The sequence below is a fragment of the Rhineura floridana genome, chromosome 3, assembly GCF_030035675.1.
Source record: "Rhineura floridana isolate rRhiFlo1 chromosome 3, rRhiFlo1.hap2, whole genome shotgun sequence".
Taxonomy (NCBI): Eukaryota; Metazoa; Chordata; class Lepidosauria; order Squamata; family Rhineuridae; genus Rhineura; species Rhineura floridana.
The window spans coordinates 66,750,686-66,775,421 of NC_084482.1; the positions used below are offsets into that span (position 1 = coordinate 66,750,686).

Below are 24,736 nucleotides of genomic sequence, written 5' to 3' on the forward strand. Positions count from 1 at the left end.
CTGTTCATTTCTAAACCTTTTCATTTCCTCCTCACTCTCTAATGGCACTTTATCAAGACTTATCTAGGTCCTAGCTCATTTTTGCAATTATGAATCGATGCCCTATCTATTCTATGGGACTGACACTTCTCGTTACCACCCACATGTAAAATGTTTTCAGTCATTCCACGGCAGTGTTTTTGCAGCTGACGTTTGTGGGGAGGCTGACATCCTATGCTACAAGCTGGCAAGGGCATTTCAGAAGAAAGACCCCAGAAGATAACTGAACTATGAAGATCTGGTGGGGGGAAAACCATCTCCCTAGTGACAGTTCCATTCCCTTACGTCAAAGATCTCAAAGCCAGCAATGTCCAGCACACCGATGAAGTACTGTCTTGGCTGTTTAGTATCCAGTTGCTGATTAATACGAACAACCATCCATAAGAACATCTTCTCAAATATAGCTTTAGCCAAAGCTCCAACATTATTGTACACCTAGAATAATACAAGATATAAACTGGAATTAGCATACAGAGCACAAGAGTAAACATGTGAGGAAGAGCAGTTAATCATGTGGTGAATTCAAGCTGCAAGTTTTATTTCATAGATTGTTACCTGCTGAACAGTTTGGCCTTTGGTGACATATTCATTGCCGACCTTGACTCGGGGGAAGCACAGAGCTTTCAGCAGATCTGCTGAATTGAGGTTCGTGAGGTAGGCAGCCTTGTCAGCAACTAAGCATAGACATGAGAGAAAGGGATTATGAGCACAAAATAGAAAGACTACAGTTATGATTTTATCAAAATCATAGTTTGCTTGTCTTCACAGTTTCTGCTTATACTAAACATTAACCCCAAAATTAGATCTCAGGATTTTCTAAATTGTTCAGTGTTTCAGTTGAGACATTGTCAATCAAATAGTTGAAGAAAATATTCTCTAAAGCATGTCTATCAAAATCTAACACAATAAAATGGTCCTTTATATTATAATTTTCTACTTAGATGTGTGTTTGCTCAAATGACTGGTTTTTTTGCAGTATGAGGTTATCTGAGGGGAACAAGATATGGCCACCTCACAACATCTTTTTAATCAAGTGGACAAAATAATCATAATAAACTACAATATCTTATTAACAAACTGTATTAGTACATCCTCCAAATCGTATTAAGGGTCCTAGTATAATGTTTACCATGCCATTACAGAGATACTTGATGGATTTTGTGAATACCTTCAGTGCCATCTGGCTCAGCCTGCTCCTCACGTTGCTTCTGCTTGAACTTCATGTTCCCATAATGCATCACATTTCCTGTTAGCTTGTAAATGGCTGTCTTCTCTTCAGCAGTGAAGCCCAGGATGTCAATGGCTTCCTATCAATAATATCAAAAGTGAAAATGCTGAGCAAAAACTGGCCCTGCGAATTCACCATTCAATTTAAGAACATAAGAACATAAGAATTTATTTATTTATTTTATTTTATTTCATTTATAAACCGCCCATAGCCAATGGCTCCCTGGGCGGTGTACAACATACAATAATAAGAGCCTGCTGGATCAGGCCAGTGGCCCATCTAGTCCGGCATCCTGTTCTCACAGTGGCCAACCAGGTGCCTGGGGGAAGCCCGCAAGCAGGACCCAAGTGCAAGAACACTCTCCCCTCCTGAGGCTTCCGGCAACTGGTTTTCAGAAGCATGCTGCCTCTGACTAGGGTGGCAGAGCATAGCCATCATGGCTAGTAGCCACTGATAGCCCTGTCCTCCATGAATTTGTCTAATCTAATTTAAAGGCGGAGAATCTTGGGGAGCATTTTAGCAATTAGTAGCCTATGATTTTCTCTCACCCAATGCCTCCCTTGGGACTTCTGTCCTGATATAGCATCATTCTAGAGGCATTATGTGGGAAAATGAGGCAGTATTCTACTAATGCACTGTGTCAGCACAAGGATTTGTACTTGCACAATAGGACTTTCTCCCCTCTCTTCCCCCTGTGCTCTCCTAAGATCTGTGATCTGCTCCAGGCAGTTGGGGGAACCCTAGAACAGATTTGGGGGGATGGGGAGGAGAGGGGGAGAATATTTTGTTGGGCAAACAGAAATCCTTGCACTGACAGAATGGTCTCCTTAGCACTACATTGGATTCCACCTATTGTTCCCCCACTGATCACCATTGGAGTCCACCATTACCTACACAAATATGCAGAGGCACTACTCCTAGAACAATGCTACATCATGACATAGCATCATTCTAAGGGAGCATTGCGGACAAAAAATGGCAAACCACTTGTAAGAGCACTGATACACTCATGGCAGCAGCAAGTATGTCAAATGGAAAGACAGGAGGAAACTGCTGCTCCCCTTGTTATTCCCAGTAAGCCTTCTGCCGACCCCCAAATTTCTCCCTACCAAAAATGGGAAAGACCTCATTTCCACTGAAAAGGACTAGCTGAAAACTACTGTTAGTCCGATCAAATTAATACTTCATGTACTCAGTTCTACAATGTACTTACATCAGTTGCCATCAGCTCTTCTTGATCGTTAATGCTGGCAACAGAGATCTCACCCTGACTCACAAAGTGATAGTCGTATGGGTTGGTAGTAATCAGAAGCATCTCTGAGTGAGGAGAAGCACAGATGTGGATTTACTTTCATCTATTCCATAATCAGGCATCAAGACCAGTTCTTAGCAGCAGCAGCCACCAAAACAGATGCCTCTTACCAATCAGTTCCGGCCTCTTGTTGGACATGATCTGATAGAAGATGTGGTAGCTTCTTTCAGCTTTCAGTTGGAAAGTAACTCTGGACTTCTCCAGCAGATCTGGCAAGAAAGGAGAAACAGAAGCAACCAAATAAGAAACTAGCAAGTGACAGAGAGAAAGAGAGAGAGAGAGAGAGAGAGAGATGTCATTCCTTACATGTCTCAATGTCAGCAGAAGCCAATTTGCCTGTGGTACCAAAATGGATTCTGATGAATTTGCCCTTTAAAGAGGAAACAGCATGTAATTACAAATCCTAGGAGGCAGATTCTACATATGCTTTACTACCAATTTACTGTATGATGACAAGGCACTACACTTAGCAGAAGTGAAGGCCAACTACTGTGTTCAGATTCTGCAGAAGACTTACAAAACGCGAGGAATTGTCATTCCTCACAGTCTTAGCATTTCCAAAAGCCTCCAGCAAGGGGTTGGCGCTGATAATTTGATCTTCAAGGGTACCCTGCAATGTAAATATCATTGTCAGATTACATATCTTCAATCAGAGAGAAATTACACAAAATCACATTTCATCCTTTTCTCACAAAAAAAATGTACTTTTATTTTGCCTTGTACAGCTGGCTCTTCCTTTTTCTTGTCCCCAGCGGCTGCAATTGTTGCAAAGTACTGGATGACACGTTTCGTGTTCACAGTCTTTCCAGCACCAGATTCTCCGCTGTTGACCAAAGGAGGGAAAGAAGACCAGTAGTTAAGGGGAAAGTCTCTCAATAATGAGCCAGAAATCTAAGATTTTCAGATTACATCCCTCTAAAGCAAGGGTGACTCACCTGATTTACCTAAAGGGACATTTACTCTTGGCCAGCCTTCTAGGGTCTGCATGTCAGTGGAGGTGTGGCTAAAGGCAAGTGTGGCCATCTGACACTCTTGCACACACATTGTTGCACACACATAGGCATAGAGCCCCCTTTCCTCAGCTGATCCATGCAGACCAGCTGAAGAGAGGGGTTGTTGCCCTGTTCTTTTTATCACCACTGCCAAAATTGGTGGGGCCTTGGGGTGGGAGGCAGAGAATTTGCTTGAGGGCTGGATTAGACTCTGAAATCAGAGGGTAGTCATCTCTGCTTTAATGGTTATAATGGCAGAATATGGACCTATTCAACTTACATTGGTTTTATACCAACTACTATAGCTTTTTCCAGAGAAACTTGGGAAATGAAGTTTCATGAGAAATTCTGGAAACTGCTGAGTCATTCCCATTGGAGAACTAGAGTTTCTAAGAGTTGCTTAGGACTACAAAAGAACTGTTATGGCAATTCAAGTAATGAATGGAGTTATGTCCTGTGTTATGAAGGCATAATATTTCCACTCCCCCATACAATGACAGTATCTTAGTTATATTTCACCAGCATGTGCAGAACAAAAGCATGTCTTGCAGCAAGAAAGAATACTTACGTGATCAGAATAGACTGATTCTCACGATCTGAAAATATTTTTTAAAAATTAAAATTATTTTTAATGAAGCCACATTTTAAAAGCATATGAAGTGTATGAAATAATTAAATATATATGTGTGTAGTAAAGAGGCCCTGCATCGATCCAAAATAACATGCTATGCAGAACCCTATCCTCTACAATCTGAACTCCCAGTTACCCTCATCATTCATATCTGTCATATAATCACATATCTTTTAAATCCCAAGAAAACCATTTTTATGTGGCCTGGATGGCTGGATCCATCTGTTTCTGTTCCATTGCACTTTTGGTTTTTGCAGATTTTTTTTTTAAATGCATAACATTGCATTAAATTGTATGTATTGTATATATGCGACACATACTTCTACTAAAAACACATTTTATAATATTTTCAATTATTTTCCCCCAAAATACATATTCTGTATGCATTTTTAATATAAAACATATATTTTTGAACCAAAGCAGTTTTTGAACCAAAATTGGATTGCAAAATTCAGAGAAGTGTGTAATCCAATTGGCAATTGCATTCCAATCTGTGTGTAAATCTGGGACTGGTGGAATAGGTCAGATCACTTTAAAAAGCAGACTGGACATACCAAACATCTCATTGGACAAATGTTTTGGATATTGGATGTGAGGAAAGTGGAAATTTTGTTGACAGGTGGAAAAGAGTTGTGAACAGAGGAATTGGAGAGGAGCACAGAAAAAACAAGAACCAGAAGATCTACAGTTTAAGCCTCTAATGTAATATTCTTTACATAGCATTTTCACTATAGGTATTTGTTTTCTATTTTTCATCTTTTGTATCCTCACAACTGTCAGAGATATTAATCTAGGAGATGGTGGCTTAAATAAGCAAATAGCCCACTTCATGAATTTATCAGCAGAATAAACAATGTAGGTGTACTTGTGGGGCATGCACATGGGACTGCTCCTTGGACAATGGTCAGGGGACAATAACAAACCAAGCATAAGTGTGGGTTGAAGGAGGCCATAACAATATTGATTACAGCAAGGTAAGTAGGGTTGGCATGGCATTGGAGGTAGGACATGAACACCTTCTGTTTGGAAACCATCAAAGCACAACTGCTGAGGAGTGCCCTTAGGGGCTGACCAGCAAAAAGGACCAGTTGTGGTGAATGCCATGCATCTGGGATTCCTCTTGTAACCTGAGGTGCAGGATGTCATATCCAGGAGACTGAGCTCAAGCCAGAATCAGGACACCACCCCCAGACCCCCATATGGGGGTCCCCATATTAGAGATCCTTCCCATTACCATTTCCTCCTAAGCTGTGACAAAGCAAATACTAACATGTAACAAAAACAATCTATCCACTGAGAGAAAAGTGAAAATCATTCAACCTTGGGCCGGTTGCCATAAGAGTAAAATTCCTTTCTGGCCCTGCAAACCAGTGGCCACATAAAGCCTCAGTGAAAGACTCTAAATCAAGGCGGGGGCAGGCTGGGGAAGGTTGGTGAGCTAAAAGGGACCAGTTTGGTGTGCACAAGCCCCTTTTGAAAGGGACCGCCACTCCACTCCCTTGAGAGATGCTGGGGACAGCACAGATGTGACACATGGAGGACCAGCCCCTCTCCTCATCATGGAAGCAGAATTGCCACCCCCAAAACTGGTCCCAGCACAGAGGAGTGCTGCACCATGAGTTGCAAAACAGCCAAAGTACTTTTGAGCCTTCTCAGCCACCTGCACTAATCCAGCATTTTACCTCATTGATAGGACACTAAGGTTCCTCTAAAAAAATATTCATTTTTTCAAAGGTATTCACCTACTCACCAGTTAACATGAACTGATAGGCATTGTCAGAGATGGAGAAGATGTGGGGAGGGGCCTCTTGGCGCTTTTTGCCCCTGTAGGCATTTACCACCTCAGGATTATACACTGGCAGCCACTTGTAGGGATTGACCGTGACGCAGAAGAGACCTGAGTAGGTCTGAAAGAAGAACAACATATCTAGCTTATCCACTTGTATTCATGTTTATATTAATATTTTTATATTTCTCAGATCCTGAGGAAAATATCGTATGTAAGTAGCTCCTTCTTACTTATAGAGGAGGAAATGCCAGAAAAGGATGGATAAGAGATAGACTTAAATTCTAAACGCAGACTAAAACCTGCCAAGGTTATAATTTATCCATAAATGGTAAAGAGAAAGATCTCAACTGCAGCATTGTTAGAAGATTATTGTTCTCTGATAGATTTTGGATTTCCAAAAATCAGAGGCATATCTTCTTCAAATATCCTAAATATTGAACAAATGTTTTATCTCAAAGAAGGAAGCAAGATTTCTAGATGTATAATAGGATAATACTGAAACTAAATTAAAAATAAAAAGATTACAATCTGCCCTTTCCCAATCCTTATGAGAAGAAATGGTCCTGAGACTATAATCATTTCAAGGAGTAAGGGGCAGGCCCAGGTACAGACAAGCCAATCTGTTTCTATCCCTTGCAGGACAGAAGGAAAGGGAGGTCTCAAGAAAGCATTACATGCTAGCACACGGATCAATCTAATCTAAAACCACAACATTGCATTAGTAGAAAGCAAAACAGTACTCACATAGATCATCCAGGCTGCATAACGCTCTTTGAGGTTGTACAGGACACCAGGTTCGTGGAGATGTGTCATCATAGCCATATCCTCAATTTTGTCATATTTGGGAGGGTTCATAGGAAAGACTTGGTCTTCCTTAACAGTTACAGACTGGTAAGGAAAAGACAAGCCAGTGTAGATCATATTAGAGAAGATAAATTTTTACAAAGCATTTCTTATCTTACAGCATGTACGCAATAGTGGCTTAAAACACAATGAAATTATTTTACCCTGCTGCATTTCAAGTCACATTTGCATGTTGCTGTATGCATGTTATTTATTCAAATATTTGAATACGGTTATTCATAAAAAATATCAAAGCAGTTTACATCATGCAGGGTGGGGGTTGTGACAGTACTCACCGGTACAGAGTACCAGTACCTCTTTTTTTGTGACCCATGCCAGTCATTTTGTTCTGGCACCCACTGCGCTTTTATAAAAATATGAGTACTGGCACCTCACTTTTTACCAAAAAAGCACTGCATACATACAATTAAAAATGTAATACTTTAATAGAAAACATTGACTATTATAGAAAGATATTTTCTTAATTGCCTGCATAAGCTTGATGGCATATAAACGTTTTCAGCAGACTTTTAAATATTAAATAGAAGCTGCTTGCTAAGAGTGGATAGGGATGTCTTCACCTGATATGCCTGACCTATTTGGTTTTCATGCAACCCCCCCCGAACTCCTATTCATGAAATTGTCATCTGCACATGCACACTCATCTGCACACATGCCAACAGAGGTCTCAAATGTACAAGACTGGCTGCAAAGTGAATGTGGCTTTAAGTTTTCTGGTGGGACTAAAGCTGGTTTGAGGGGCAAAATGCATCAAACAGTAACATTTCTCAAGAAATTACAGGATTGATATGGATTGTGGCTAACACCGTGTGCACGCAGCTTTAAAAACTAGCAGTGGGAGTGCACTGGATGCAGAGTAAATGGTAATGTGTATACAGCCTTATACTCACTTCTCCACTTTCAGTCTTAGCTGAAACTTTCCCCCCTTCCCTGCTTGTGACAGTAGCCTTCACATAAGACATCTTAGGTTCTACCACAAAGACTGAGGTCTTCGCATCAAAGGGCTTGTTCTGTGCTTCAATCCTCTCCTTTTCTGATTTTCGGAGATAAGAGGCAGCTTCCCCAAAGATGGACATCTCAGCGTCTGACGACATGGCTGCAGTCTACTGAAGGCAGCTCAACAATGAACACTAAATTGGGGAAAATGTTCCATCAAGTTACTGGACTGATGCTAATCTGGTTTTCTTCATACTTAGTGATTACTTATGAGTGCAAAGGTCCTTTGGGTTGCATCCAAAGGTTCAGTTTCTCTGATGGAAGCTCTTTCCTCTGAAGGAAGGGAACTTTTAGATATAGCTATCTGTGTATACAGAACACCCCACTCTCAAGACCTTCCCAGTTCAATTAAGCGAGGAGAATCTGATTTGCATACACAAATGAATCAGCATCTGGCTTGTATTCCTCTACTGAAATGAATGGGAAAGAGCATGAATGCAAGACCTTGAAGTGCAAATCTGAATGCACATGTATCTCTTAAGTGGAATGGATTGTTTGTTTCCTTCATAGAGTGTATTACTTTCAGCTGCCGCTGTCCAATGACATGTGAAGATCTCTTCCATTTATTGGGAATGACATGCTAAAGTTTATAATTTTGCTTGTATGAGATTTTGTATATTCCATGTGCCAGTCTGTAGAGCTCAACATCCTACTATGGTAGTACCATACATTCTACTGGACACTGAGCAGGGACTATATACCTGGGAAAAGATGGTAGCTCAATCATAGAGCATATGCTTTGCATGTACAAGATCCTAGGTTTGATCTCTGGCATCTCCAGTTAAAAGCACCAGGTAGCAGGTAATGGGAAAGACTTCTAACTGGGAAAGCTACTTGGAGACGGAATAGATTAGGATACTGGGCTAGATGCTTCTTTCCATTCCAAAGTGAGTGGCATTGCTTGAGTGTAAACAATGCAGTAGAACCCTGTAATTTACTCAGAATTCAGATGTGGGGGTGGGAGCTGATTTTGTTTTTAATGAAAGAAAATTGTGAAACCAAGAAAAAAAATCCTGGTCATTACTGTGAAAAATACAATCTTCAGTAACATATAGTTTGGGGGGGGGGTTAGTCCCTCTGTCCATCTCTCATGCAGCAAATGGCCAAATGTCATGAGAAGATAAGAAGAGCCCTGACGGATCAGACCAAAGGTCTATGTAGTCCAGTACCCTATTCTCACAGTGGCCAATCAGATGCTCACAAGCAAGACCTGAATGCAACTGCTATTCAGAGATATCTGTTTCCTTTGCATATTTAGCCATATAAGATAGGAATAAAGCAGTGAAGGAACTCTTGTAGGAAAGGCAAGCAACACTGCCTCTTCCATTTCTCTGGGAAAAGTTGCATATTTTATTCTTTTTTGAGCGCCACCATTTTGAAGAAAGACAATTTCTAGATAAATTATAGATAAAATAGTATTTAAAATCCTTGAAATTAAATTAAACACTCTGCATCTTTTAGGGTTTAAACTATTCCACCCTGTCTAATCAAGAATTTGAAAGCAGATGTAAAGTTGCTTGCTGTATGGTGGGTTTGTTTCATGTCTACAGGTGAAGCATCATTTAGAAGGCATGTTGGAGAAGCAATGATCAGTGGCTTCAAGGTCAGCCAACTGATAGGTCTTCCTTATTAGATCTAGGTCCAATGTAAGAGATGTGCACTCTTCATCAGCACTGAAATGTAATCCTCTGTTGCTTCTCTTAAAGCACAGAAATTATCAGATTTTTGTTCAAATAGAAACTTGTGCTGCAGGGTTCTAAGTCAATAATTTTGGGGCTATTTGTTATCCAATTCAAAATTTTACATTTAATTTTTTTACACTAATTCATCTATTAATTCCATCAACACTAGAAGTGCCATTTCCAAATTACTGTTTCTATATGTAACAAGCACTGGAACAAGATGAAAATTACATTTCAAATATAAATTTTCAAGAGTATTTATCCTGTATAGTATGCTTTAGGTATGTCGTGAGAATAAATGTATTTAGGACTTACCTTGTGCAAGGAGTTGTATGAAGGCTTGTGGCTTGCTAACACTGCAAAATTAAAAAAATATATTTCTGCCAAAAAGCTCCAAGGATAATTGAGAAAGTATTCTTGGGTGAAAGTATTCCAGCACAGGTTTGAATATCCACATATACATTAGTTCCAGAGGTGGCCAGGTGGCCTGGGAAGTGTAGAATTCCAGGCTTCCCTGCAACCCTTATCCCTTTCTCCAAATGACTTACCTTGAAACTGTATGCAAAGAGCAGGCAGATCAAAGACAAGGCAGGTCCCAGAAATGCTTTTATAAGGTCTGCTTAGCACAGGGAATAGCACCTCCTCTGCCACAGGTCACGTCAAATATTTCTGGCAAAATATTGTTTGGCAAAGTTGGCTGCAAGCATCATTCTCACTCATATTATCCCTGGATATATTTAGATTAGAAATATTTGAGTCACTGCATTCCTACAAGTGCTTGTATCATTTCTAAATATATTTTACAGAACTCATTGACTTTTTATATTTTCAGTAAAATCATCCAAATATAAAACAACAATTAGCATACCCCAAATTTATTTTTTTATTTTCATTTAGTAAATATTAAACCATTTTTTCATATGCACCTAGGCATGCTAAATAACTAAAAAGTAAAGCAAAGGACAAATAATAAACAACTTCTTCACTATCACCACAACGCCCCCCCCAAAAAAAAACCTCTAAAGAAAATAACTGACAAAAGTTTATTGTAATAAATGCTGACGTGTCAAAGTCTGGGGTGCATTAAAAATTGCTTTGATGGAAAGCCGTCTACTGTTTTCAGACAGAGTCTGATAAATAGACATGATGAAGGGTAAGAAATAGGAGACTTAGGACTCTTGACAACCCTTCTATGATTACCATTCTGGACAACTACTGTACTCATAAATCCTCTAGACCATGACTAGAATTTTAGTTATAAAGAGCATGTGCTCTGCAATAGAGTCCAAGTGAGAAGGCAGTGAAAGAACACTCCTGTCTTTTGCAGTAGCAAGTTAAAGGTTGTTAGGAAAGAGATGAAGTGAGGGAAAAGTGATTGTGAATGAGCTTTCAGTTATATATAAAAGGCTGTCTTGTACGGCACTGGGAATTCTATGGGTGAGATCTGATGTTACCCAGTGGATGTAATGGGACTGTAGCTTGTTTTCTTCCCCTCCATACCTCCTAATCTGTTTCCGAGGGTCTCCCCAACCCTCAAGAGCAGATTTCTGGGGGTGCAGGGGGGAGGAGAGGAAGTGTAAGTCCTATTTGCATATGCAGAAGTCTGTTGCACAAGCGGGATGCCACAGTTGGATGTATTTTGCCAAGTCCTTCTTTGCAGGTTGAGGCCTCCCTATAACTTCTTTCCTGGACATATACCTGAGGAAACCCAACATCAGGCCACGGCACTCTCCCTACCCAATCCAGGATCTATTCAATTTCTTTCCCTTCCATCTTTTTCTAGCCACTGTCTGTCCACTGAGTTAGGCTTGTTGTTGCAGAAAGGTCAGGAGACTGCCTACAACAGAGGTGAGCAGGAAGTAGATAGGGATCTATTGGTAGATCTCTGGGTGAATTGTAGTAGGATTTTGTTATTTAACAATAGCAAATTTCACCCCAAAATTAAGCTGCTGAAATGAAGTTTGGTGGAAAAGCAGGAATGGATTTTGGTGTGAACAGCTACTATCTCAGTTCTGGTACTGAAAGCAGATTCCTGGTCTGTGATGAATTCAGAGGTGCCCTGTTCCTTAATTTTAAGTGTATGTATTCCCAACTTTCTAAGCCATTATTTTGCACCCAGCTCTAGTTGGTGGACTTTGGGGTTGTAGACAAAGTAGATCCCTCATGTCTGAATCCATCCACCCCAACCTACAATATTCTCTTCTTCCCATCTTCTTCCCATCTTCTTCCCATCTGCTTCTCATACAGACTTGTTATCAAGAGTCCCTCTTCCAATTTATGCCTGCTTATTTTTGCCATTCACTGATTGGGCAGTCAATTAGGGGTTTTTACACACACACACACACACACACATACACACCCATGTCCTGCATTTGAAATGATATAGTCTGTTTCCTAAACAACCATTATCTCTGTGTAGAGTTGTAACGTGTATGTCAGCAGCTGAGCAGGATCATTCAGATTTAAGAACAATTTATGCAGAATTTAGACCTATATCAGCTTAAATCTGTTATGTAGGCCCATACCAGAAGCAGAACTAAAATCAAGTGAGCTAATAACTGATCAAAGAAAGAATGAGGGGTGTATTACATTTTGTGCAATTTATCATATAGTTTCAAACACCATAGAAAATATCTTCCAATTATAGCATTTGATACTGCAGTACTCTCCCCTCTATAATGTTTGTTGTACTTCCTTCCAGACATTCTGGCAAATCCTTTTTGTGCTCCAATTTTTCAAGGCAATATTTTCTAAGCAAAAGACCCCAGGTTTAGATGTACTTGTTTCAGTAGCAGACTCACCAGTAATCCTATATATAGATAGATATAGGGTGAGATCAAATGTAGTGTATGTGGGTGTCTGCTCGTACAGTGAGGTTTCTTCTTCCTCTCCTCTGCCATGCAGCCCCCTTTGCACCACCATAATCTACTCGGGAGCATTGGAGGCCCCTCTAGAGCAGATATTTGGGGGTGCAGCAGGATAGAGAAGGGAAAAGAGAAGCTGGAATTCCTATTGTGCAAATGGATTTCCATTCTGCAAGTGGGCAGACATCATTGTATGTCACCCATTGGGTTGCATCCAGTGTTAGTCATATTCAGAGTAGACTCACTTAAATTAATGGGCATGATTACCTTAGGTCCATCAATTTCAGTTATCTACTCCAAGTATAACTTTATTGGATACAATTCATAAAAAAATATTTTCAACTCTTTAGACTGATTTTCTTTTTTGTGGGGAGTGGGGATTGCAACAGCAAGTACCAAGATCCAGCATCCACTAGGTTGTACACTAAATCATTTACAGCCCAATCCTATACTTGAGTTTAGTGGATCATACTCCCAGGCAAGCGAGTATACAATTGCAGCCCTAACTCAAGAGTCTGCTTTCCAAGATAACAGTCTGCATTCTGCAAATATGACCAGTAATACTTGTTCCTAATGTACAGTTTGTGTTAATTTAAATTTTTGTCCAAATACTTTTAATTTATTCTGAACTACTCTAGCTGTGTGCTCTTCCCCATTTAAGTCATAGCCAGTGTTGGTATAATTTGCATTGTATGTATTTTCAGTTCAGAACCAGATCATGAATAAATCCCTAAAAGACTGCTCAGTCTAGAACTGATCCCTTTGAATATGACATGACTTGGTATTCAAGTAAAAATATACAACTGATAATTATTTGTTTAGATGTGTGAGATATGAGTTCACAATCTATTTAACATGAGTTTTCATAGCACTAAATGATTTTAAAAAGATCATCAAAATGCATTTGCTCCTTACATTTTCACCTGATATTGATGTGAAAGGCTTATTTGCATCCTTGGCAACCTGCCTGAGTCATTAGAATTTGGCCAAAGGACAAGCCAGTTCTTTGGACAGCACAACCACAATCCAGCACCCATCTCATGAAACTGCATTTTTTTCATAAAAAATACCACTCTCTTATGTCCTTGCCTAGTAATAAATGTTTGCATATTTTCCTGGCCATCCTATTCAGTATTCAGCTCCTGGGTCCAATATAACCATGAAAATGTGCTCTATTAGTATATGTTTAAACTAATCATGTATGAATTTATTCATTTATTTTTACATTTGCATTCTGCCTTTCCATTGTAAAGAAAACCCCAAGGTAATTGTACTTAACGTTCAGAACAAACTGCAAGGAGACTTCAGCTTCATGGTGATTCACTGATTATGTAATGATGTTTCTGAAAGTCATCATATATACTCATGAATTTGAAAACTATGTTGAAATACATGCATGTTAGGGCAGAGTTAAGATTGTCACCAGAAACGCACAAATCCTACCAGGTCTCTAGGACTAAAAAGTTAAAAAGAAAAGCCACATCCATTTTTAGTATGCAAAGTTCTCTACAATCTTTATTTTCTAAACACTGAAGGGAAATAGACAGTAATTACAGGAAGTGACAAAGAGCTTCACATTTTGCGCTTCTCTTCAGTCACTTTGCAGCTTCTAAGTGAGCTTATTCTTCACTTATAACAACCTTCTTGTGCACTTCTCGGGTCTTTACCCGGAGCTTGTTAACCTGGGACTCAGCAATGTCAGCCCGCTCCTCGGCCTCTTCCAGCTCATGCTGAATCTTGCGGAACTTGGACAGGTTCACATTGGATTGTTCCTCCTGATAAGATACAGAGAGATATGAAAATGATAGGACTCAGTCCTTCCTGCTTTTCATCCAGCAATACCAAACTGAATTCTCAGCAATCTGGACACAAAGTACATGATAATTCTTCTCAGGTAATCTTGAAGTGCATAAAATGCAATTAAAAGTTCAGACTACAAATATGTGAATAATTCCATATGTATATATATATATATATATATATATATATATGTGTGTGTGTGTGTGTGTGTGTGTGTGTGTGTGTGTGTCTCTCTCTCTCTCTCTCTCCTGCTCTTCCTCCCAGTAGGAGCCCAGGGCAGCAATATAATATTGAATATTAAAATTTTAATGTGAAAGAGAACAGGACAGCCTCTGCCTGTGCAGAGCTCCATGGGAGTCTTCATCCCTTGGGTACATACACAAGAGCAGTTCTCTGATGAAAGATGCTGTGAATTCACAAGATTCATACGTGATATAACCATGTTCTGCTCAACACTAGACTTCATTATTCAATCAGTTTGTGTTGTTGATACAAGACATATTAGCATGTGTACTATTCAGCTGAAATGTGCACCATGTATTATTTGATACTTACAGCTTCCTCAGATTGTCGCTTGTATGATTTCACTTTGAGCTGTAGTTTATCAACAAGATCCTGGAGCCTCAAAACGTTCTTACGATCTTCCTCAGCCTGAATTTTTAGAAATATATAAAGACAGGAGAGTGGGAGTTCAAGATATCTACTCCATTGTTAGTTTTCCTAAAAGCTTTTGAAATTAAAAGCCTCCACTCTCACCTGATAGGTTAGTTCCTTTACTCTCCTCTCGTACTTTCGTACACCTTTGATAGCCTCAGCACTGCGTTTCTGTTCATTCTCACATTCAGCTTCCAGTTCACGAACCTGAAATACAAAAAAGAAGACTTGCACTTTAGGTGGTCTCCTGGCACTAGAGGCTCCCATTAAATCACGAGAATATGTATGGAAATACGGCCATAAAAATTAGCTCTAGCTGAATGGGTAGAAACTTTACTTTCCAGCTTTCTTCGTCCCACCTTTCTTTTCCTCAGCACCCTTTTCATCCCCCTTAGTCACTTAGAAACTTTTCCTCCATCAGCATCCTGACCTCAGTTGCCTCTATTACTTCTTCTCTTCATTTCTATTCATCTGTAGCCCATCCCTGTGGCCATGCTAGTATGATGCGCAACTTATTCTCCAACCTTGGAAAATGTGCTCCTTCTTCCTCAGGGTTCTGTACTGCCACTCAGTTGTGCTTCCACACAACAGCTGTGCTGGTTGTTTGTTGTTTATTTCTGTATGCAGCATTCATATGAAACCTGGAAGTCTTTTGTGAGACATGCTGGTGGGTCTGAGACATGCAAATAGATCTGAGTAGGGGTAATGACTGCTGATGTCTCAAAGGAACATAAGCAAAGGGGGAACCTTCTCCTATTCAGTTTTTAGGGAGAAGGGGCATTTGTGGGAGGGGGAGCTTTCTCCCTGAAGAAAAGCCTCAGGCCCACAAAAAAGTATCTGTTACCATTGCTTCCATCTGAACTTTCAGATAGTATCTCTTCTAGGTGGTAATTCTCCTACCCACACAGGTAAAGTAATTCTGTAGGAGGTGGGCAAATATACAAGCTCATGTGAAGGTGTGGGATATGATTACACAAGATTCAAAAATGCACGGGAAACTGCTCTTATACGCACTCTGGCCTCCAGTTTCTGGATCTGTTTCTTCCCTCCTTTCAGTGCCAATTGCTCTGCTTCATCAAGACGAAGTTGCAAGTCCTTCACAGTCTGGTCTAGGTTCTTCTTCATCCTCTCCAGATGTGCACTGGTATCTTGCTCTTTCTTCAGCTCCTCTGCCATCATGGCAGCCTATTAAAAGGAATAGTAAAAGAACCAACCAATTCAGAAAGTCATGCAGGTCAGGTATAAAGGGGATGATATTTTCAAAGAAAACTCCCCCTCACTCACATCAGTGATGGCCTTCTTGGCCTTCTCTTCTGCATTGCGTGCTTCCTGAATGGTCTCTTCCATTTCACTCTGGATTTGGGCAATATCAGTTTCCAGCTTCTTCTTGGTGTTGATCAAGCTGGTATTCTGTTTAAAAATAATAAAACTGAGATTGGAATATTAGCCCCAAACTTCAGCCTGAACTTAATAATTCTTTAGAACTGGGGGGCTATCCCTGGTTAAATGGCCGAAAGTAATGCAGCATGGAGCTTCCCTAAATCCTCAAGAAACCTCTCACATTACAACACATAATACTTCTGTTCCAACCCTCAAAACATTTTACTGGTGCAGGCTTAATTAGTATGAAGATGATGAAATCCTTTGGAAGCGCTTGACCATATCATGAAAGTATAGTCGTAAGGAGTACAAAATATAGTCAGTCACATTCCAAAAAGAGATGGACACATTTATATCAGTAGTTATTACACAGGATGGGTAATACATAATGCTATTTCATGAACAGAGAAATAGCTACCTTGCATTTACATGATCTATGCAGCAGGATTACTGTGTAGCCTTACTTTGGGGATATTATGAGCCCATTAAAAGCTAAAAACTGACCTGGGTATGGAGAAGTTGCACACGTTCGCTGGCATCCAGAAGCTCCTGTTCAGCCACTTTCCTGGCCCTCTCTGTCTGTTCCAGAGCTGCCCGAAGTTCCTCAATCTCTGCCTGCATCAGATTAGCTCTGCGCTCAATCATGGCCACTTGCTCCTTCAGATCTTCCTGGCTCCTCAGAGCGTCATCCAAATGTATCTGGGTATCCTAAAAAACAATATTGAGATATTATCAGGGAATTCTTTGCACAATAAGAATTAGAACTATTTCTTAAATTCAGAAATATATATGTACCTTGAGTACTCCTTGCGTGTTCCTGAGGTTCTTTAATGCCTCAGCAGCTTGGCGGTTGGCATGGCTCAGCTGGATTTCCATTTCATTCAGATCTCCCTCCATCTTCTTCTTCAGCCGCAGGGCATCATTCCTGCTCCTGATCTCAGCATCTAATGCGGTCTGCATGGACTCCACAACTCTCACATGATTCCTCTTCAGCTGATCAATTTCCTCATCCTTCTCTGCAATTCTCCTGTCAATGTCAGCCTTCACCTGGTTGAGCTCAAGTTGGATGCGGAGGAGTTTGCCTTCTTCATGTTCCAGTGAGGCCTTAAAACAAGAATTGATAATGTGGATTCACCGTATCAAATTGTCCTATTTATTCAATAAGAAATACTAACAGCAAGTAGTTTGTATGCACAATTCATCTGTGGTCATTAGGACAGTATGAAGAGAGCAGTGTTTACAGTTGGTTAAAATGTCTGGTCTTCTGATTTATCCCACAAAATAATTATTTGTTTAATGGTGTATGTACCTCAGCTTCCTCTAGGGCAGACTGGAGATCAGCTTTCTCTTGCTCAATCTGCTTCTTCACTTTCTCCAGCTCATGGATAGCTTTTCCTCCCTCAGCAACCTGCTCCGTGAGGTCAGAAATCTCTTCTGTTGGTTTACACACAAACATGTCAGTCAGGTAGAGAGGTCAGCCATCTCTCTATTTTATGTTTACAGTGAAAATGTACAACCTAATCATTAATACTAATTAAACATTTGCCATTCATTTTGATGGGCTGACCCTATCAGTAACCTATGAGAAAGATAATTACATACAAATCTAATGGAAGCTTCCTATTACAAATATGAACACAGTTGGCTGAATGCTTAGGTAGAGATTATGTCTTACGCTGGAGATTCTTGTTCTCGCGTTTCAGAGTTTCCAGATGATCCAAGGATTCCTCATAAGCATTCTTCATCTTAAAGAGCTCTGTGCTGAGAGAACGAGACTCCTTCTGGGAAGCTTCCAGTTCAGACTGTGTTTCCTCATATTTCTGTTTCCACTCTGCCAGCACCTGCAAAACGACACCAAGAAATAAGCAATGAGTTAATTTGAACCTGAGCGCTTTGTGCAATATGCTTGTTAATTATGCCCCCCAAATACCCTATCAAAGTTCTTCTGCTTCTTATCCAGAGCTGCACAGGCTGCGTTGGACCTTTCCACATCAATCATCAGGTCCTCCACTTCATTCTGCAACCTCAGCTTTGTCTTCTCAAGGGAAGCACATTTGGCATTCACAGCCTCTACGTGTTCTTCAGCATCCTGCAGACGCTGGGCAAGTTTTTTCCTGGAGGAATGTGATCACAGCAGACAGTGATTCTTAATTGCCCATTAAAGGTAAATGGTTTAAAGATACTGAGTGCATCCAGGGAACATGAACTTTCTTTTTCATGTAATCTTGGTCTCAGCATGACTTTAGCTCCTTACATGTTAACACATATCACAATTCAATCTATCTGCCACTAGCAGTCCAGCACATACCAACATGTGACCTGTTCTGTTCACTGACTCTGATACAAATAACTGTTTTGCTCAATCCAATCTACATAAAGACATATTGTCTTCTTTCTGTCACTTCAAAATATATGAGTATTGTGTTAATTAAGGAAGACGTATTGGATTCAGGTGTATGAGTAGGTTTTGTAATCATTAGATTACAAAAAAATCTCTCCAGGTTACATACAAATTTCTACCTAACAGTCAAATTAAGCTCAGATGAAATAACAACAACATGTCCTCTCTCTTAATTGTTCTAGTCCTCTGCCCATAAATGGTGTTCCTGAAAATTGATGGAGTTCTCTAATTTTTATCACACAACCTTTTTTTTTTGGCACTTCCAAAGAATGTTATAAAGCACATAATTGATCTACCCTCTGTACATACTTGGCCTCTTCCAGTTCCTCAGTCCGCTGAATGGCATCAGTCTCATATTTAGTTCTCCACTGGGCAACTTCACTGTTTGCCTTGGACAGAGCACGCTGAAGCTCAGCTTTGGCTTCCTGCTCTTCTTCATATTGTTCTCGGAGGAGGTCACAGTCATGTCGAGCAGATTGCAAGCCATGGGCCAGTGCATTTTTGGCCTACAGAATTAACATAGTATTGTAGATTATGTAAATATTCAGAGCACTGTTCAAAACATGAAAATTGCCCATCTGCAAGATGTTGTCTCACATAAACTGAGCATGCAGAGAATGGAATGCATTAAGCATAAATAAATATACGGTGAGGCAAATCTTGTATTATTGAGTCTGTGCAAAAGAAGATATCAGATGTCTCTGACATTATGAAAGACAAATAAGCTCTTGAATCAAAGTCCACACCTTTACTTCTTCCTCAAGCTGTCTTTTCAGTTCTTCAATTTGTTGAGTAAAAGCTTGCTTGCTCCTGGAGAGCTGGGAAATCAAAGCATCTTTTTCATCTACCTGTCGTGAGAGTTCACCTGAAGCAAAGAATACATAATAAAATTTAACAGAAGAAAATTGAAAATTTGCATTAACATTATAACCTAAAATGGAGAAGTTCAGGAAATTATTTGATACAATTATGGTGTTCATAGCAGGCCTAATAAGTAGGGAAAAAGATATCCAATGATAGTCATATTCAGAGTAGACTCACTGAAATTAGTGGACAATTCCGGTGGGTCTACTCTGAATAGACTAAACTTGATATCGCCCATAGCTGTATTTTTTCAGAACAAGCCATTTCAGTAATTTGCTTAAGCATTTTACCAGCTTCTGTCTGCAGACGAGCTCTTTGAGCATTCAGGTCATTAATAGTACGCTGATGCTCTTCCTCCTTTGTTTTAAGCTCGCTGAGCTGATCTTCTAGAGTGCGGCACATCTTTTCAAGATTGGCCTAAAGGTGTACAGGCAAGGAGAAAGAATCATATTAGATGACTTCACTGTACTTTACATTTGGTTTCAGATACATGCATTGTAACATTCTGCAGTGTTTAGTAAGGATGACTGATGTGTAGTTTAGAAGGGCAATGGACTCCAGAAACATATACTGGAGAGTGGGGAATGTTTTGAATAATGAAAAAGAATTTGGAATAAAGAGCCCTGAATATGTGATGCATTATTTTACTCAAGAAAAAGAAAATAAGGGCTTCGTTATGTATACAAGATGGAATAAAAGTTGTTCATCTCACAAATAGATTAAATATTAAATATAGATAGAGATACTAATGTATTAAATTATATTGAAATTTTAATTGCTACTCACTATGGTTTATTTTTAATAATGAAATTCCTTGACTTTTCTTTGATGTTTTTGAATATATTGTTTGCCTTGTGTATAACATACTTTGTTAAATTTCTAAATAGTTCTTAAAAGTTATTTTTTTATTTTTTTCACATAAATTGGAATATTTTTTAAAATTACATTTTTTCATTCCAATCCAGTATAAAGTTACAGAAGTGTAAATCTAATCAATTTCGATTGACTTTTCAAATTGCCATAGCATACCTTGGCTTTAGACACAGACTCCATATTGCTAGCAAGGTCATCAACCTCCATCTTCAGCTCACTCTTCTCCTTCTCCAGCTTCTGTTTGACACGCTGTAAGTTATCAATTTGTTCCCCAAGTTCAGCTGTGCTGTCTGCATGCTTCTTGCGGAGGGCAGCTGCAGTGGCTTCATGCTGCAAAGTGGCCTCTTCAAGGTCCCGGCGCATTTTCTGGAATTCTGCCTCACGCTTCTTGTTCATCTCAATCTGAACTGCTGTTGCCCCACCAGCCTCCTCCAGACGCTCACTGATCTCTTCAAGTTCCCTGGAGAGATCTGACCGCTGCTTCTCTGCTTTGGCCCGAGATGCACGCTCAGCCTCAATTTCCTCCTCCAGTTCTTCAATGCGGGCCTACAGGAAGAGAAGGAACCATTAAAACTCAAAAAGTCTTCCCAGGTGAACTATTTTTTCCAGGCACAATGGAGCCAAAGTGTTTTTCTTGGCTTACCTGTAACTCCTTGATCTTCTTCTGAAGTTGGGCGCTCAAGGCCTGCTCATCTTCAATTTTGCTTTGGAACTGGTTGATTTCAAAGTCTTTCCTTTTCACAACAAAACACGAAGTGTTAGAGTCCAATCAAATGCTAAGAGAGTAGGATAGCATAACATCATCCAAAAGGTCTTCCACACAGCAGTTCTTACTTACTTCTTAAGCTTTTCATCCAGTTGCTGCTTATCATTCTCCAAATCCATTAAAGATTCCTGGGACAACTTCAGATCCCCTTCAAGCTTCCTCTTGGCTCTTTCAAGGTCCATGCGAAGCTTCTTTTCTTGCTCCAGTGACCCTTCAAGCTGAAGACAAAGAGATCATAAAGACTCTGCCACCAAACCTTTACTTCAGAGCTGCTCTTCTCCTTGTTATGGGGCTTACATCATCCACTTGCTGCTCCAGCTTGGTCTTTGCTTTGGTCAGAGTGTTGACTTTGTCCTCCTCTGCCTGCAGGTCATCCAAGGTCTGCTGATGGGCCTCTTGGAGGGCTTTCTTTTCCTTGGTCAATTTGGCAATAGTCTCATCTAAGACTGCCATCTCTTCAGTGAGGTTTTTCACCTTTGAGAAGTGAACAAACAGGTTCAACGTATCATTCTATTCTGGAATGGCAATACCACATCCTGATTATTTGTTTTAGATTTGAATGTATTCTGGTCATTACCTTGTTTTCTGTGGCATGCTTCTCCTTTTCAACCTTGGCCAGGGTTAACTCAAGATCATCAATGTCTTTCTTCAGTTCTGAGCATTCATCTTCCAGTTTCCTCTTTTTGGCTGTCAACTCTGCATTCATTTCTTCTTCATCTTCTGCCCGTTCAGTCAGCTCCTTAATTTTAGCTTCCAGCTGAATTTTGGTTTTGATCAGCTGGTCACATCTTTCCTCAGCATCTGCCAAGCCATCAGCTTCCTGGAAAAAAATGCAACTTAAACATGTTTTTACCCTATCGATATGTTCAGTTTCTAACAATGAAGAACCACATTGGTCATGTTCCAGAAAATAAGGTTTATTCTATTTCCATTGGAGTTTGGTATCTACCTCCTTTTTGAAAATTCACTACTTGAGTGGATTTTCCTATGCAAAGTAATTTTCATACTGAAAATTTAAATTTATATTAATTATTGATTAATTGTATTTTAACATTAAAGAAATTCTATAAGCAAATTAAATTCATTTGATATCAAGTCTAAACAACTGTAATTTAGAGAAACAAAAGCATTGGCTGGTGACTCTACTGATATTTTCTAGAATCAAGAAACAAGCTCTGAAAATGTTGCCAAATGATCACCAGTACTATTTTCCCTCCATGAGTATTTTCTATTTTACTTAAATATAATCACAATGCCAGCTACCCTTTTCCCTTTCTCTCCATCTCTCACACAATGAGCCTAAACAAACTGTATGTATGTAAATATGTAAATAATGTTTCAAAAAGGATTTCACCTTTATATGAACAAATAATCTATCTGAAGTACATGTTGATTTAAAAACAAAAAGCTAAATACTAGACCTACGTTTATACGAGATTCTAATGCAAATTCCATGGTGCCTATAGTACAGACATAGGAGGATATACACAGGGCTGGCTCCAGGCATGCTGGGACCCTTGGGCACCAGCCTGCCCCAGGCCCCTCCGCCCCCCTTCCGCGATCTGTGGCAACAGCTGGGGATTGCAGGACAGGAGCTTCTGAGCCACCTGCCATCCCCCCGCTTCACCTACCTTTCTCTGCTGTTTTTTGCAGCTGCTTGCCAGGGTTGCCATCCATCAAGATGGTGGCCAAAGTTTCCCTAAGGAGCTGAAGCCTCTGCCACCCTCTTAGTTGATGGCATGCATGCATGTGCATTGCTGCCATCAACCAAGAGAGTGGCAGAGGCTTCAGCCCCTTAGGGAAACCTTGTCCACCATCTTGATTGATGGCAACCCTGCGTGCACAGTGCACGCAGCCGCATAAAACAGCAGAGAGAAAGGTAGGTGAAGCGGGGGGATGGTGGGCGGCTTGAAAGCTCCTCCTGTCCTGCAATCCGTGACTGCTGCCGCAGATCACAGAAGGGGAGCAGAGAGGCCCTTCAGGGGCCCCTGTAGCTTCAGGGGCTCTCAGGCCAGTGCTCCACCTGGCCGCCCTTTAGAACCGGCCCTGGATATACAAATCTATACATAGCCATATTTGGGGGAGAAAGCCTAAATAACTTCAAGTATTCTTTATGGACTTTCCATTGCAGTGTTTGCATTCCTTTACCTAAACTAGTAATAAAGACAATATGACAAAAACATTTAATGTCACCAATAATGCTTACAGCCTGGACTTGGAGCTGCAAGTCATTCTTCTCTTGTAACAAAGACACCATTTTTTCCTCCAGCTCCTTCCTTTTGGCTTCAGATTTAGCAAGTTCTTCTTTGGTTTTTTCAAACTCTTCTTTCATTGTGGCCATTTCTTTCTCTGACTCTGCACTCTTCAACAGTGGTTTAATCTTGAAGAACAGTTTCATCCACGGCCAGTGTTTGACATTCATGAATGAACGAATATTGTACTGAATGGAAAAGATAGCCTCTCTGCCAACAAAGTTAAGATACATATTGAATGACTTGTGCAGACCAACCAAATCAAGACCTCTTACAGTACTATTCTAAATAATTGTAAGGGCCATACCTTCTTTCCACCATTTTCTTGAACTCTACCCTTGCTAGGAAACCACGACACATAGCCTGAGTACGTGTTATCAGATGTGCCAACTTTTCATCTCTCATCTCCTCCAGAAGACCTAAAAGGCCAGCTTTGAAAAACACCTGGAGAAAGGAGATGTTACAGAATGTCACACTCAACCTTTATGTAATTTTAAAAGGTGTTTACATCAGAAATGGTTTATACCTTGGTATGTCCAAATTTATACTGGGTGTGGTCAACATCAATGGATCCAAGAAGCTTCTCAGAAGCTTTCTTGCTGTCAATGAACTGTCCCTCTGGAATTGCACTTGCATTTAAAACCTTATATCTGTTGAAGAAAGTAGAAGATGCAGATGTATTGCTGTTAAATCCACCTGATTCACGAGCAATTTATTATGATTAGTCCTGGAAATTATGTCAAGGAATTACTGAATAAAAAAGTTATAAAATATCTAGCTGTCTCTGAAAACATTCAGAACAGATTGAAAAAGCAGCAACACTTTATTCAAAAGTGCTCCTCATCAATGGTAAATGAATCTAGTCTTGTAATGAACTGAATCTATAATAAAGATATTTTCTTAAAATCATTGAAGATATACATAACGGAGCTCTATAGGAGGACCAAGCTAACCTCTGTTTAAAATCAGCATAAACGATCCTACTGGGGAATCCCTTTCTGCAAATGCGGATGCCTTCCAACACACCATTACACCTCAGTTGATGCAGTACGAGCTCATGATCCATTGCACCTAAAAACAAAACAAATCAGGAATTAACACCAATTTAAAGAGGCAAATACTGTTGCTCTTTTATATCTTTATTCCCGTTCAGGTTCCTCAATTTTTTGAACATCTGATACACAGAAAGCTAAGGATGCTTTTACACAAGCCCCATTAAATATGTTTCTCCTCTTGGAATGCTAAACATATCAAGAACATCTTTCAGACTTCTAGGGTCTGTAAATGTAAATCATTAGCAGTGGGGAATCTTACACATTTTAAACAGAGTGGCAAATATATATGGAACT

General features: G+C 39.9%; 2 protein-coding genes across 2 annotated transcripts in view; both read right to left on the reverse strand.

Annotated features, from left to right (window-relative positions):
• LOC133380009 (myosin-1B-like) overlaps window positions 1–10,164 on the reverse strand; it is a 33,664-nt gene extending 23,500 nt beyond the window's left edge. Inside the window, exons 1-14 of the mRNA XM_061616411.1 lie at window positions 10,082–10,164; window positions 9,849–9,889; window positions 7,746–7,985; window positions 6,736–6,879; window positions 5,953–6,109; window positions 4,140–4,167; window positions 3,285–3,402; window positions 3,097–3,189; window positions 2,886–2,949; window positions 2,690–2,788; window positions 2,481–2,584; window positions 1,208–1,346; window positions 595–713; window positions 325–474 (exon numbers count right to left, since the gene is read on the reverse strand). Of these exons, the coding sequence (XP_061472395.1) occupies window positions 325–474; window positions 595–713; window positions 1,208–1,346; window positions 2,481–2,584; window positions 2,690–2,788; window positions 2,886–2,949; window positions 3,097–3,189; window positions 3,285–3,402; window positions 4,140–4,167; window positions 5,953–6,109; window positions 6,736–6,879; window positions 7,746–7,949 (1,419 nt within the window). The 5' untranslated portion in view covers window positions 7,950–7,985; window positions 9,849–9,889; window positions 10,082–10,164. The remainder of the gene's footprint in view (window positions 1–324; window positions 475–594; window positions 714–1,207; window positions 1,347–2,480; window positions 2,585–2,689; window positions 2,789–2,885; window positions 2,950–3,096; window positions 3,190–3,284; window positions 3,403–4,139; window positions 4,168–5,952; window positions 6,110–6,735; window positions 6,880–7,745; window positions 7,986–9,848; window positions 9,890–10,081) is intronic.
• A 3,719-nt stretch (window positions 10,165–13,883) lies between these two features.
• The window catches only part of LOC133380008 (myosin-1B), a 30,160-nt gene continuing 19,307 nt past the window's right edge, over window positions 13,884–24,736 (reverse strand). The window contains exons 18-39 of the mRNA XM_061616410.1: window positions 24,341–24,458; window positions 23,914–24,037; window positions 23,695–23,831; window positions 23,342–23,597; window positions 21,713–21,955; window positions 21,433–21,609; window positions 21,208–21,353; window positions 21,013–21,103; window positions 20,526–20,915; window positions 19,787–19,913; window positions 19,379–19,497; window positions 18,942–19,138; window positions 18,162–18,345; window positions 17,907–18,072; window positions 17,541–17,665; window positions 17,027–17,335; window positions 16,736–16,939; window positions 16,136–16,261; window positions 15,866–16,036; window positions 14,954–15,058; window positions 14,753–14,848; window positions 13,884–14,172 (exon numbers count right to left, since the gene is read on the reverse strand). Coding sequence (XP_061472394.1) covers window positions 14,017–14,172; window positions 14,753–14,848; window positions 14,954–15,058; window positions 15,866–16,036; window positions 16,136–16,261; window positions 16,736–16,939; window positions 17,027–17,335; window positions 17,541–17,665; window positions 17,907–18,072; window positions 18,162–18,345; window positions 18,942–19,138; window positions 19,379–19,497; window positions 19,787–19,913; window positions 20,526–20,915; window positions 21,013–21,103; window positions 21,208–21,353; window positions 21,433–21,609; window positions 21,713–21,955; window positions 23,342–23,597; window positions 23,695–23,831; window positions 23,914–24,037; window positions 24,341–24,458 — 3,767 coding nt within the window. The 3' untranslated portion in view covers window positions 13,884–14,016. The remainder of the gene's footprint in view (window positions 14,173–14,752; window positions 14,849–14,953; window positions 15,059–15,865; window positions 16,037–16,135; window positions 16,262–16,735; window positions 16,940–17,026; window positions 17,336–17,540; window positions 17,666–17,906; window positions 18,073–18,161; window positions 18,346–18,941; window positions 19,139–19,378; window positions 19,498–19,786; window positions 19,914–20,525; window positions 20,916–21,012; window positions 21,104–21,207; window positions 21,354–21,432; window positions 21,610–21,712; window positions 21,956–23,341; window positions 23,598–23,694; window positions 23,832–23,913; window positions 24,038–24,340; window positions 24,459–24,736) is intronic.